Source organism: Dendrobates tinctorius, unplaced genomic scaffold (genome assembly GCF_039654945.1).
Source record: "Dendrobates tinctorius isolate UK_male_01 unplaced genomic scaffold, ASM3965494v1 ptg000079l, whole genome shotgun sequence".
Taxonomy (NCBI): Eukaryota; Metazoa; Chordata; class Amphibia; order Anura; family Dendrobatidae; genus Dendrobates; species Dendrobates tinctorius.
The window spans coordinates 690,778-706,032 of record NW_027361747.1 but is presented as its reverse complement, the minus strand read 5'-3'; the positions used below and the strand labels follow the sequence as shown (position 1 = coordinate 706,032).

General features: G+C 42.6%; 1 protein-coding gene across 3 annotated transcripts in view; it reads right to left on the bottom strand.

Moving 5' to 3' along the window:
* Positions 1-15,255, bottom strand: part of TMEM33 (transmembrane protein 33) — a 41,258-nt gene that overhangs the window by 6,538 nt on the left and 19,465 nt on the right. For all 3 annotated transcript variants that reach the window (XM_073583419.1, XM_073583420.1, XM_073583418.1), the window contains exons 2-5: positions 13,475-13,530; positions 5,224-5,318; positions 2,672-2,859; positions 1,168-1,235 (exon numbers count right to left, since the gene is read on the bottom strand). In XM_073583419.1, coding sequence (XP_073439520.1) covers positions 1,168-1,235; positions 2,672-2,859; positions 5,224-5,318; positions 13,475-13,519 — 396 coding nt within the window. In that variant the 5' untranslated portion in view covers positions 13,520-13,530. The remainder of the gene's footprint in view (positions 1-1,167; positions 1,236-2,671; positions 2,860-5,223; positions 5,319-13,474; positions 13,531-15,255) is intronic.

The window sequence follows — 15,255 nt, the reverse complement described above, 5'->3', positions numbered from 1 at the left end:
GCCATTCTCTGTCGGCACAGTGCAGTCACACACTTCCGCTGACGTCATGTTAACAGAGCACCGGTTTCCTTTTCCCGTTTACAGGGCGGGACTACTGGTATTTTGCCGATTGACAGCCGGCTCTCCGCTGCCTAATTGGGGGAAGCCGGCTGTCAATCAGCATGACACCAGTCGCCCCGCCCTGTCAACAGGAAAAAGAAACCGCTACTCTGTTGATAGGGAGCAGCAGAATCTCTGGTAAGAGCGGTCAATGACTGGCGCCAGGTACAACAGTCAGGTAGATGCCTCGGCTAGAAACGACATTCCTGTTAGTGCTTAGGCATTTTTTTTTCCCAAGTCTCGGATATATCCTTTAAAGAGGACCTGTCACCAAGTTAAAAGTGGTCAGCATTTCATTTTATGCTATTACTGCTGCTCTGCTGAGTATTCCCATTTTGTTTTTCCTATGCCATATGGTTCCAAAAATATGGGCCTGTTTAATTTGTGCCAATTTTTATGGTCTTTACCAAGGGGGTGTGGCTCAGAGAATTCCCAAGGGAAGTGCATTTAGGCTGCTCTGCATAATTATTCAGCCACGACCCCTCAGTAAACACTATAAAAACATAGAGCTAAATAAAAATGCCTATATCTCAGGAACCAAATGGCGGAATAAAAAAAAAAAAAAAAAATCATGTTTAAAGGAGCAGCGGGAATAAAATAAGAGAGAAACTCTTTAGTAACTTTAAGGGCATTGAAATAGAGTTATGCTCTCACCGCTTTCAGGTGAAGTAGTACGTACATGTATGAAGCCATGGGCGTTTTCACCGGATGGAGATGTAGCAAGAGGGTGGTACTCTATGCACAGATACTTTTACACCTGTATTTTAAAGGCAGCACACTGAGCTTTTCTTACATAAAACCTCCATAAAACACAATATACACATGCCATTGTACAGCCTGAGTACCATACTTGGGAGGAATACTTTCAGTGTATAGCTGACATGTACCCACCCAAATGCCACCACAAAATGTATTTAGTCTCTTCTCTACTTACTCTGCCCACAGCTCTAAAACCAATGTTAAAATATGAGCCTTTTCTCAATGCCATACACCACACAATGACCTAACAGTGGTGACCATCGCGGTAGGAGATGACTGACACTACAACAACAGAAGATTGTTACTTACATCCAGGACCTTCTTAGTATATGTTGATGCATGAAGCAATGAAAACAGCAAAACGGGGAATATGCTCACTGAGAAAATTATTAAGGAACATATGTCATATATATATCTGATAGACACCAGTCCATTACAAACCCCAGGGCTTGACGCCAGATGTGATTTCTGAAAATCACAGCTGACATCACCCCCAATACCATTACTCTGCTATTGCACCAGAACATCGGGAAGAGCTGGGCAAAGCACCAGAATTGGCACCTCTAATGTGATTCACCAATTCTGGGATGGGTGTGTGCTGGAATTTTTAGGCAAGGAAAAGCCTGATAACAAGGAATCTTTCCAGCCTGATAATATCAGTCTGCAGCTGTCTGCTTTACCTTTGCTGGTTATCAAAAAATAGGGGAACTCCATTTCTTTATTAGCTTAATGCAAGTACAGTAAACTACACACACGACACCAATTAGATCTCTAACCAGGGCTGTGGAGTCGGTAAGCCAAATCTCCGACTCCAACGCCTCAATTTCCATGACACCGACTCCCTCATACCAGAGCTGTGGAGTCATTAAGCCAAACCTCCGACTCCACAGCCCTGTCTCTAACGGATATATTTCCATCTTTGCACATCTAACACCTACACAACTGTCATTTCTATTCTCGTATGTGTCACACGGATATCACATCTTATGTGATGTGTGTGAGACGTACTGATGTCCCTGCTGCTGGAAATAATGAACATGTTGACGTGTGGGTAACACAAACACAGGATTCGTGTGAATACACGGACATGTGAGCAGCACCATAGATTATAATGGGTGCGCGTATGTGAAAGTCTCCAGTACGTGTGAAAACCGCCACCACATGTACTGGAAACACTGACATGTGAAGGGGCCTTAGTCTGTATGCTGTCTGTACACAACTATAAGCTACATGTGAATCCGTTGTGAGAACAGAAAAAAAGAAATTAGACCATCCATCCGAGGTCCCATCAACATTAACCTAGTGGGTGCAGACGGACTCCCAATAACAATTCCAAGAACTTTCCAACAAGAACAAATAAAACCAAAAGTCCTTCATTATTCAGGAATCTTTATCAAGTGTGGTGTCTATTTTCTGCTGACAAAGGATATTCGGTGGACGCTGGTGGGCTGTTGATCTTTCAGAGACCCTTTGTTAAGATCCCTCTGATAACTAGTCAGAGGGTTCCAGTGATCCCAAATATCTCGTGACCTACACGACATGTGATGAGAAGGAGTTTACATGGAGGAGTGCAGCAATCATCTAGTTCAGTAACACCAAGAGAGTTTGTATGAAGAGGAAGGATTGGGGGACCCCTGTAAAACATATTGTGGGTGGCCTCAGTAATCTAACATACGACACCTGGTCTGTGGACGAAATTTTGAAAAAAAACCCATTTCAAGACATATTTATACACCATTTGTCCAGATGTTACTAGGTCTTTTTTTCACCGCTTTACACAAAACCATTATAAAAAGTAATTGGAAAAGGATACTGGTGACAGGGTAGGAATTGACAAAGATGAGTGAATACAAAAGGTAGTGGCAGCTGTCCTCTAACAGAGCCTGGCTCAAGAATGCCCGGCTCAGCTGGAAGTGTGGTAACCTCTGGTGTAGCCGCAGCGCACTGGTGAGGGCATTGGCCAGCAAGGCACGTTGATAAAAACTGGCAGCTTCATGTAAACTGTAGATGAGAGAAACATAATTATAGGCAAGAATGGCAACACAGTAAACCAGCCTTTAAATATATGCAAGTATATTTATATTCACACAATCTTTGCACAGCATTGTGTACTCTGTCGTATACACCACTCCTATCCAACAGTGCATTCACAACTATGTAAGACTAGGCGATTTTGAAAAAAAATTAACAGGTCAACTTTAAACTTACAGAGTAAGGCTGGGGTCACACTTGCGAGTACAATGCGAGAAACTCCCACGAGTCTCTTGCATCAATACCCGCCGGCAGTTCGGACCGGAGAGTTCAGCTGCATAGAAAGACAAGCAGCCGCACACTCCGGTCCAGAGTGCCGGCGTCAGTACCGGGTATTGAGGCAAGTGAGCGCTGCTGTGTACTAAGTGGTGACTGAGCGATAACGTTGTTAGAGCGGTTACATTTCAGCCACTGTTTAGTAAAGTACGCAGCTCCGCTCAGTTAGTGCAGAGAGCAACATTTCGTGAAATCTCTCTCACGGCAAGAGCGGCCACGGAGGGTTGCAAGATCCCGCTTTGCATGCACCGGTTACACTTTAGCTAGAAAGTCAGCCCCTTTTGGAGGATATTAGGAACCCTTCTGAGAGCCTTTGTTAATAGATGACAATTAGAAAAATCACCAATCTCGGATCTGCCCATTCTTTTACTAAATAAAAAGGGCATCCCAAGACTGGCGATAGTTACGTTTTAAGGGCGCTCTTAGATTTTAATCTTGATTTTCTTGTTAGGTTGGACATAGTAAGATGATGTTACATACCATGACCCAACAAATTGACCATAATTTATGGCAGAGTGGTGTGCATTACAGCAGAAATCAACACCAGCTTATAGCAGGAGCACGTGTCAGATTCTGAGCACAAACAGAAGTGTACCAACTTCATTAAGAGGTGCGCGGCCTGAATTTGGTGCACCTTACACCAGTGGACTCTTCAAGATTGGCACAGACGACGCCTGTTTTTCTTAATTAGCCTCATAGTGCCCAGCTCATTAGGTGCTAGACTCCGAATCACGTTCCCCATTTCACATCCCAGACCCTTCTGCACACCTTCACACATTTACCTATGGATCCTTGTTGACACTACATACACATAGGCTGAGGAGAAAAAAAAAAAAAAAGGCTTCTTTTAGGCCACCCAAACACATTAGATCGTTCGGTCAACAACCACCAACCCCAACTCTCCAAGCACAGGAAGGCTCGTCTCAGGCAAGAGTTGTGTTTTGTCTATTAGAGTGCCACTGCCAGACTCTCCTGGGGATGGTTTCTCTCATAGAGAACAAAAGGGTCAGATGCTGAAATTCAACAAGATCCTTCTCTCCTCTGACTATGTGTTTGGGTAGAGTAGAGGTGCCCTTATACCAACAGCTTCAGCCAACTTTAATTTGTACGAGGGCCTCTAGTTATGTTGCATGAGTCAGACATTGACTATAATGTAGCGACCTTCAATATGTGGCATCATAGACGCATTTCATGCTTCTAGAGCAGGGGTCCCCAACCTGTAGCTCGGGAGCCACATGTGGCTTGAAGTCCCATGAATTGTTGCTCACAACTGTCTGCCTGCTTGGTGCATTGGCTCCAGGTCTAGCTAACAGGTATGAAGAGCACATCTCAAAATGGTGAATTTTGTGAGTATCCCTGCACAGAAGAGCAGATCTGGATGCACATATACTGGTCTTAGGGGTTTAGAGATGTTTTAGGTGAGGAGGTGCTCAAAGCTGTATGTGACAATGTGTTGGGAGTGCTTGATGGGAGACTACTGAATGGGGGTAATGTGGGAACCCCCTGGATCTCAGTGTACTGCTTTGGAGTGATTTCTGTGGAAAAGCTTTGGTTATGATTATACCTGTAATTGGGGTTTTGGTTGACACTACTTTGAAGGGGGGCAGTAGCTGGATATGGCTCGCGACCCACTCTCAGTGCTGAATGTGGCTCGCAAACCTTTCTCAGTACTGAATGTGGCTCGCGACCCTCTCTCTGAGCTGAATGTGGCTCTCAAGGTCAGAAAGGTTGGGAACGACTGTTCTAGAGGAAAGCTAATTTGCCTGCCATAAGCAGAATATAGGCTGCTGCAAACAGCACTTTGTAAGCTGCTTCGAGGCTTCCTGGACAACGTCGAGTAATTTCGTTTTCCTTGAATGACCTTATTCTATAGTAGTTTCTCTCCTGCTCCTAAACAGATGGATTCTGATACCAGGAGTATAACTGGCGGTGGCTGTATATGTAATCACAAAATACTCAGTGTTGTCAAAGAAAACACAACACACTGCTCCTAAAGACTAAGAATCATCATAGGTCTAATGTGGTTTGTGCAGAATTTACAGAGTTCAAATAACTTACCCTAAAATAGGAAGAATAAATAATGCCGAACAGTATACTGTGAACCACCGCGACAGCCACATTGCTGTGTCAAGTTTATTCGCCATCATGAATTGCTAAGAACAAAATAAAAATAAAATATTTTTTTAATATTCATAATATACAGAAAAGTTGATATGTCACCATTTTGCTATTTAATTATACTCAATTATGTTAACATTACTTAATGATAAACACTTTTCAGTTGTTTACAGCTCACTGGATAGGAGACCGACCACTGCTGTTGTCTAGCTTGTAAGCAATGCTTGAAAGCTGGTCGGGACTAGGAGGTAACCGCGCACTTCAGCGATCCTGGCCAACTTCAAAACAGTGTTGACAAGCTTTATTTAAAAAAAAAAAAAAAAAAAAGCTTCCAAGCACTGCGCATGTTGTGCTATCTAGGAGTGTTGGTCGGTTTCCAAAGCAACAATCTGGAATCAAAAAGTGTTAATATCTGTAGAAGTGCAGGAAACGTTAAAAAGCAGTACATTGTACAACTGCTTGTATTTACAAGCATTATCGTACTAAAAACGACAGCTGTATAAACCATGCAGAAATCAGACTGCAATGCATGGGCTGCTCTCCCAAAAACGTGACAGCTTCATATATTTCTATGTAGCGGTCATGCTCGGGTCGGGAGAACTGCAGCCTTTCCAAGCATTGTGGTCTGATTTATATGGCCATCTGACTGCGTTCTAAAGATTGCTCATCAATATCAGATCGGTGGGTCCAAGACACAGCACCTCCATACAGATCAGCTGTTATCAGCTCTGTTGGCGGCCGGATGTATATAGAGCTGAATAGCGCAGGTCCTTGCACTTTGTGGTGGCTGATGAGGAGGACTACAGCTCACAGTACCTACAGGTGCTTCTCACAAAATTAGAATATCAAAAAGTTTATTTCAGTTCTTCGATACAAAAAATGAAACTCATATTATATAGAGTCATTACAAACAGTGTGATCTATTTCAAGTGTTTATTTCTGCTAATGTTGATTATGGTTTACAACCAATGAAAACCCAAAAGTCATTATCTCAGTAAATTAGAATACTTTATATCACCAGCTTGAAAAATGATATTAAAATCTGAAATGTTGGCCTACTGAAATGTATGTTCAGTAAATGCACTCAATACTTGGTCGGGCTTCTTTGGGATCAATTACTGAATTAATGCGGCGTGGCATGGAGGCGATCAGACTGTGGCACTGCTGAGGTGTTATGAAAGCCCAGGTTGCTTTGATAGCAGCCTTCAGCTCGTCTGCATTGTTGGATCTGGTGTCTCATCTTCTTCTTGACAATACTCCACAGATTTTCTATGGGGTTAAGGTCAGGCGAGTTTGCTGGCCAATCAAGCACAGTGATACTGTAGCAGTGTAGACAGGTGCCGTCCTGCTGGAGCATGAAATTTCCATCTCCAAAAAGCTTGTCGGCAGAGGGAAGCATGAAATACTCTAACATTTCCTGGTAGACAGCTGCGCAGACTTTGGTCTTGATAAAACAAGAGTGGACCTACACCAGCAGATGACATGGCTCCCCAAACCATCACTGATTGTGGAAACTTCACACTAGACCTCAGGCAGCTTGGATTGTGGTCTCTCCACTCTTCCTCCAGACTCTGGGACCTTGATTGCCAAATGAAATGCAAAATTTACTTTCATCTGAAAACAACACCTTGGACTACTGAGCAACAGTCCAGTTCTTTTTCTCCTCCGGTAGCTCCGCCTACGGGTGCATGACGCTGCATGCATCCTGCGTCCCCTATCTTTAGCACTGGGAATGCAGGCCGTGCGCAGATATGCGTTTGGCGGCATATGAGTCCTTTGGAAGGCGCGCCGACAAGCGCCAAACGCAACATGAGGAGGCGTGGCAGGGGGCGGGGCTTAGCCGCGGCCGTGCGCATGCCGACGCTGAGGCCTGAAACGCTGATGTGAAACCACCCTAAGACACTTCTGGTGTTGTCTTTTGGTCATGAGTGGCTTGACACAAGGAATGTGACACTTGGAGCCCATGTCCTGGATAAGTCTGTGTGTGGTGGCTCTTGAAGCAATGACTCCAGCAGCAGTCCAATCGTGAATCTCCCCCCAAATTTTTGATTGGCTTTTTCTTAATCCTTTCAAGGCTGCGGTTATCCCAGTTGCTTGTGCACCTTTTCTACCACACTTTTTTTCCCTTCCACTCAACTTTCCATTAATATGCTTGGATACAGCACTCTGAACAGCCAGCTTCTTTAGTAGTGACCTTTTGTGGCTTACCCTCCTTGTGGAGTGTGTCAATGACTGCCTTCTGGACTTCTGTCAAGTCAGCAGTCTTCCCCATGATTGTGGAGCCTACTGAAACAGACTAAGAGACCTTTTTAAACGCTTAGGAAGCCTTTGCAGGTGTTTGTTATTTAGTCTAATGTACTGAGATAACGACTTTTGGGTTTTCATTGGCTGTAAGCCATAATCCTCAACAGTAAGGCTAAGTGCACACGTAGCAGAAAATTTCTGCTCAAAAACCTGACTCCCTTCCCAGAAACCGCACGTTTTTATGCTTTTTTTTCCCGCGCGTTTTCAAAACACATAGAACTAGCCAGAAACGCGGAAAAATCCACGAAATTAATGAGCATGCGTTTTTTTCGCGGTAAAACACGCATCAATATGCACAAAAAGTGCAAAATGCATAGAAATTAATGGGAAGCTTATTTTTAGTGGTTTAATTGGCAAAACCGCTAAAAATACCGCTAAAAAAAAACGCTGTGTGTGATCACAGCCTAACAGAAATAAACACTTGAAATAGTTCACTCTGTTTGTAATGACTCTATATAATATATGAGTTGAAGAACTGAAATAAATTAACTTTTTGATGATATTCTAATTTTCTTAGAAGCACCTGTATGTATTTGAAATGTGCACATTAATTTTTTTTGTAAATTCAGTGCAGAACAGATACTGCTAAGGGCTCTTTCACACGCCAGTATTTCCATTTTGTCCTCTGACAAAATGGTGGCAGCAGTGGGATTACAGAGCAATAGTGATCTGGGGTCAGCAATCATCCCTGTCCAGATAGTGTCCAGATAGACAAAACCTATTTGGGGCTGATTGGCAGGTCTCACGGTTATGAATAATATTCATGTTCTTCCCCCATTAGTCCTGAAGTTGTAAATGTCCCATCAATATCGGATCAATACTAAACCCAGTATTCATAACTTTACTTTTACACAAAGTCTGGGGAAGTTCTTTCATCATACCAGCTCATCCCGGAGAAAAGCCTACTTCCCCTCCTTTTATCAAACAAACCCCAATTACCTATCCGCACCAGGGAGTCTGGGCTTCAAACTAAGTTTTACTAAAAATCTGCAGGTCACTGTAAGAATTATGTGCAGAGTTCTGCGGATCGGACTCAGTGTTTATTTACAGTGCCTTGCGAAAGTATTCGACCCCTGGAACTTTTCAACCTTTTCCCACATATCATGCTTCAAACATAAAGATACCAAATGTAAATTTTTGGTGAAGAATCAACAAGTAGGACAATTGTGAAGTTGAACGAAATTTATTGGTCGTTTTAAATTTTTGTGGAAATTCAAAAACTGAGAAGTGGGGCGTACAATACTATTCGGCCCCTTTAACTTAATACTTTGTTGCGCCACCTTTTGCTGCGATTACAGCTGCAAGTCGCTTGAGGTATGTCTCTATCAGTTTTGTACATTGAGAGACTGAAATTCTTGCCCATTCTTCCTTGGCAAACAGCTCGAGCTCAGTGAGGTTTGATGGAGATCGTTTGTGAACAGTTTTCAGCTCTTTCCACAGATTCTCGATTGGATTCAGGTCTGGACTTTGAATTGGCCATTCTAACACCTGGATACATTTACTTGTGAACCATTCCATTGTAGATTTTGCTTTATGTTTGGGATCATTGTCTTGTTGGAAGACAAATCTCCGTCCCAGTCTCAGGTCTTTTGCAGACTCCAACAGATTTTCTTCAAGAATGGTCCCGTATTTGGCTCCATCCATCTTCCCATAAATTTGAACCATCTTCCCTGTCCCTGCTGAAGAAAAGCAGGCCCAAACCATGATGCTGCCACCACCATGTTTCACAGTGGGGATGGTGTGTTCAGGGTGATGAGCTGTGTTGCCTTTACGCCAACATACCGTTTGGCATTGTTGTCAAAAAGTTTGATTTTGGTTTTATCTGACCAGAGCATCTTCCACATGTTTGGTGTGTCTCTCAGGTGGCTTGTTGCAAACTTTAAACACTTTTTATGGATATCTTTGAGATATGGCTTTCTTCTTGCCACTCTTCCATAAAGGACAGATTTGTGCAGTGTACGACTGATTGTTGTCCTATGGACAGACTGTCCCACCTCAGCTGTAGATCTCTGCAGTTCATCCAGAGTGATGATCAGTCTTCTCCTTGTTTGAGATAAAAGTTTAGAGGGACGGCCGGGTCTTGGTAGATTTGCAGTGGTATGATACTCCTTCCATTTCAATATGATCGCTTGCATAGTGCTCCTTGGGATGTTTAAAGTTTTGGAAATCAGTTTGTATCCAAATCCGGCTTTAAACTTCTCCACAACAGTATCACGGACCTGCCTGTTGTGTTCCTTGGTCTTCATGATGCTCTCTGTGCATCAAACAGAACCCTGAGGCTATCACAGAGCAGGTGAATTTATACGGAGACTTGATTACACACAGGTGGATTATATTTATCATCATTAGTCATTTAGGACAACATTGGATCATTCAGAGATCCACAATGAACTTCTGGAGTGAGTTTCCTGTACTGAAAGTAAAGGGGCCGAATAATATTGCACGCCCCACTTTTCAGTTTTTGAATTTCCACAAAAATTTAAAATAACCAATAAATTTTGTTCAACTTCACAATTGTGTCCCACTTGTTGTTGATTCTTCACCAAAAATTTACATTTGGTATCTTTATGTTTGAAGAATGATATGTGGGAAAAGGTTGAAAAGTTCCAGGGGGCCGAATACTTTTGCAAGGCACTGTATACCTTGGACAATACTGTATATGTAACAATTACAACCTTCTCCCCCTATTTTGTTTTAGCTTTTAATTGGTGCGTAACTGCTAAGATGGTAGCTGCTTATAAGCACGAGAAAGCTATGCTGATCTGTTTGTGCGAGGTCTTGATGGATCAGACAAATCCAAAGAGCTGTTGATCCGCGTCTTGGTGGAGGCTGATGCCAGGCACCAACACGATGTGGCACCAGAGCCCGGGACCAGTGGAGCACCAGGATGCACAGTTGAGGATCCAGTTCCAAAACTGTCCAATGAGGGGCCCAGCAGAAACCAGGGCTGTGGAGTCGGAGTCGTGGAGTCGGAGTCGGTGCTCATTTTGGTGGAGTCGGAGTCGGAGTTGGAGTCGGTATAAAATGGACCGACTCCGACTCCTAAAATATATAATAAATTGGGTACAGTAGTTCAATGCAGGATGTGCTGAATATTTTTTCATAGGAGTTTGGGAAAGTTATGAAATGTCCTATAAATGGCTGTTATATTCCTGATCTAAGGCTACATTCACACACAGTGTTTTTCCTGTGTTTTTTGAGGATACGTTTTTCAGCTGCAAAAGCTGATCATCTTTTTAAAAAACTGCATCACCTGAAAGGTTTTTGAGCTCATAGATAATGTTTTCAATAGCAAAAGCAGATTAGAAATCTGCTCTATCTATCCATTTATCCATATCTGTCTATCCATATCGTATCTGTACCAAAAAGAATGAAAACCGGGTAGTACACCAATATATATTCTGTTCTATCTAAATATCTTGATTATTGGATCATAAAAATGATTAAATGTCTGAGGTTCACATTGTACTACAATAAATTTTTCACTTAAATATAAGCAATATGTGTGGGAGTCGGAGTCGTGGAGTCGGAGTCGGTGTAAGGGAAATTGAGGAGTCGGAGTCGCAAGTTTGGCTTACCGACTCCACAGCCCTGGCATAAACCATAGGCTGCAGCGCAGCAGGCCGAGCAAGAGTCTGCAGCAGAACAGGACGAGTTTTCTGAGTGTCAAGGTGAGCGGGAGGGTGCAGACTCAAGAAGGAGCAATCTACCCCACTGAATAGCGAGTACCGTAATGTCAACACCTTTAAACCCCGTCCCGAGCATTTTTCTGTAATGACAAGGACATGGACACATTTTTGTGGGGGGTCTGAGAAGGCCTTCAGGGAGCATCAGTTGTCCGATGGCCAGTAGACTTGATACTTAACCCCTGGAATATTATTATTCCCTTGATAATAAGATGGCAAGTATGAGGCCATCAAACAGACCCTGATAAGGAAATATCAGCTGACTCAAATTGTACAAAAAAAGTTCCAGACCCTCCAACATGGACCTCACGACAGCTACAATAATGTGGTGGATGGGCTCAGAATCAACTTCAAGTAGTGGGTCCAGAGACTCTCTGTTACCACCTTCGAGGAGTTGAAGGACCAATTTCTTCATCTTTGCCCTGTGTAGGTGCAACAGTTCGTGATGGAGCCAAAAGGAGCCCGCAAAGATTGCCAATATCTATGAGGCCAAGAAAACACTTAAGATGCGGAAGTCAGCCATCGCTAGCTGGAAAGGGGGTAAGCCATATTGGTGACAGCGTTGGGATCTGCGTAATCTCCCCAGCTGTTATCTGTGACAATGGCTTTTAGTTCATTTAACCTGTCAACTTGCCAAAATGCCAGCTTAATAATATGGTATCAACATGGGAACTCTGTAGCTGTCACTGCTCTGCTTTTTATTCTCTATATCGCTTGAGTGAGATGGCAGGGAGAAAGCGAACACACACGTCTATGTAGTACGATGGCAGGTCAGAGATAAAGAAGAGGAACAAGCCATGTGCAGAAGAGGCAGCACCTGCTAATGAGGGCAACGTTAATTATAAATCATCTCTAGAATATTTGGGGAGAATCCTAGAGTGGAAAGAGTTAATATTTAATGAGATTTCATTTACTGAGGTGATGGAAACCAAAGGTCGAAAAGCTGATCCGGCCCACTGTACTCACTTTCCGTACCCCACCCTCCAGACGAATAAAAACTAGACACATGGAAATCTGGATCAGTCACTGGATGCTGTTCACGCCAAATGCTCACATTAGATTTAAAGAGATCCTGACATCAGGATTTACCCCTCAAAGGTATTAGGAGCACATAATCGGCCACCTAATACCCTTCTTACTTATGGCAGTATGATCCCTAAATGCTAAATGAGCGCATTTAAAAATGATGTTCAATCATCTCTGCCCGAAGGCTACAGAAACGTCAGAAACTGCTGTCATCCGATCTGGGAGCAGCGCGGCTCAAATCCCAGCAAGCCCACTGAGAGCAGGTGAGAGACGATGTCATTCTTTTCCTCTCTCCTCTCTTTAAATACGCTGGGATTTCAGTCACGCTGCTGTGAGCATGCTCCCAGATTGAATGACAACAGTCACTGGACGAGTCTGCTGCGTACTGGCAAAACAGAGACAATTAAACATATACATTCAGTGTTTGGGTGTAACACAGGCATCATTAAACTGGTATTAAAAAGCACATAAAGTGCTCTTAATACCTTCTAGGGGTAAATCCTGAGGTCAGATTTCCTTCACGTTGGCCAAATTTGCTAATCAGACGACTATCTGATGTATTTAGAAGCCTGCCAACGCAACTGTTTGGGGAGGGATGGATCAGACAGTGTGGATCCAATCATCCGATCCTTTTATTCTCCAGGTTTATAATCTGCTGCAGAGGTGCTGGACAGTCTTGCTTCCATTTCCTAATACACAACATAAGGGCCAAGTGTTCATGGGTATGGGGGAGTCAGGGGAAAAAAAAAAAAAAAAAAGAGGTGCTGTCGGATTTGGCCAACAGCTATTTATGATGTACAAGCAAGTTAAGAAGGGTTTTCTGATCTTCAGGAGTACACCGCTGCTCTGCTTCTAGCTTACCAGGTAGGGGGCTCCTGATTGACCATTCAGCCCATCTTCGCAGAGCTTGCAAGCTCTTTTCTATAAAACATGCAAGTGCTACGCTCTTTGCCTCAGAGACATACATAACGAGTTGTAAGCTAGAAAATGTATTATCCCTTCTCCTTAGAACACAGGTGATTTTTAAATAAGACGTAAATTGCAAAGTGGCTTGTTTTTAAGATAGACAAACCATCAGTTCATAATGGAAGCCGTGCCAGATGTAATATAAACCGGATCTCATGACAACCTATTAGGACTATGAACACCACAAAACACTTGAAAAGTCTACTTACCACAGCTCCTCCCTGAGGGGGGTTGTTAGGGACGGAGTCCGCCATGTCTGTTAATTCTGAAAGAAACAGGGAAGAAAGCTTTATTACTGCTGTTTGGGCCACTCAACGTTATCACAGTCTGAATGGTGTCATCAATAACATTGTATTAAGATCTCCTTATCAGGCAGCATCCGATAGGATAGATGTTACATTTTGCCTTTACACTTTTCAATGCCTCTTCAGAGAGGAAACTGACATGAACTCTAGCGCTATCTATTGAAAGTACCAATCCTAAATGTCAGTATCGACCTTTGCCACATGACTTATGACGAAGGACAAACCAGTATCTAAATTTACAGACATGGTGTTTCCCCTCAGCGCGAAGCATGAGATCTGATTTGGCTGTATGGGAGGCCTCTGATTGGCGTCTAAGGGGCAATGCTTCTCCTTGTGCAGAGTGACATCCCTGACATGCAAGGGTAAGGAGACTTACAGGCCATGCAAAAATTTACCAGAGGAGCATTGCATTTGCCTATAAAAGTCTCCTTACCCTGCACATCACCTTTTTATATAATAGGTAGCAGGGCATTATTGTAAATGTGACATTTACAGATAGGGTATTGTGTGCCACTTTATCACCTTAACTATAATTTCCAGCATTTATGACGTGTCAGAAGCGGTCAATAGTAGGGTCTGGAGACCAGATCTTCCAGCTATGACCATAAGATTAGATTAATTTACATTCCACATCCTATGAAGATTGGTTTGGGCGTCTCAGGGTCTGGATCCCACTTATGACAACTTCTGATAAGTCTACACAAAATAATAAAGGAGGGTCACCCACAAGATCAGGTGACCGAGGAGAGGACGTCATCGCTTCCAGTCCCAAGAGACAACTTTAGGCCCGGTATGGAACATTTCCTTCCATCCCTCTCCTATGGCCAATTTTGACACAGTGGCAGCAAACCAATTTATTACTCCAATCTCAATCATTTTGAATAGGTTTGCATTAACCAGTGAAACGCCACAACGCGGCTCGCATTTCCATGTGAGGATCTTGAATGGCACGGATTTATCTAACCAAATCCCTAGTACACTCATATCTAATCAGCTCAGGAAATGTGTTCAATGACCCCAAAAAGTAAACACTCGAAACAAATCATTCACCGGTTACATCACTAGGACAATTATACAAATATTAGGCATTTTTTACCTTTACAAATATGGGATTTACCTCTTATAACAGTAAAAAATATAAAACACACTGTTCATATCATATGACCATGTTATTATGAAAGCTTTGAGTTGATAAATGAGGAAAATATAAAGTATACAGTAATATATAGAGCTCTGGCAAAAATTAAGAGACCACTGCAAAATTTTCAGTTTGTCTGATTTTTCTCTTTATAGGTATATGTTTGAGTAAAATGCAAATTGCTCTTTTATTCTATAGACTACTGACATCATGTCACTGAATTTTCAAGCAATAAATTTTGTATTTATTTATTTTTTAGAAAATAAGAAATGGTCAAAAGAACAAAAAAAATGCAGCGCTTTCAGACCTCAAATAATGCTAAGAAAACAAGTTCATAATCATTTAGAAACAACAATACTAATGTTTTAACTCAGGAAAAGTTCGCAAATCTATATTTTGTGGAATAACCATGATTTGTAATCACAGCTTTCATGTGTCTTGGCATGCTTTCTTCCAGTCTTTCACACTGCTTTTGGGTGACCGTATGCCACTCCTGGTACAAAAATGTAAGCAGTACTTCTTTGTTTGATGGCTTGTGACTATCCAT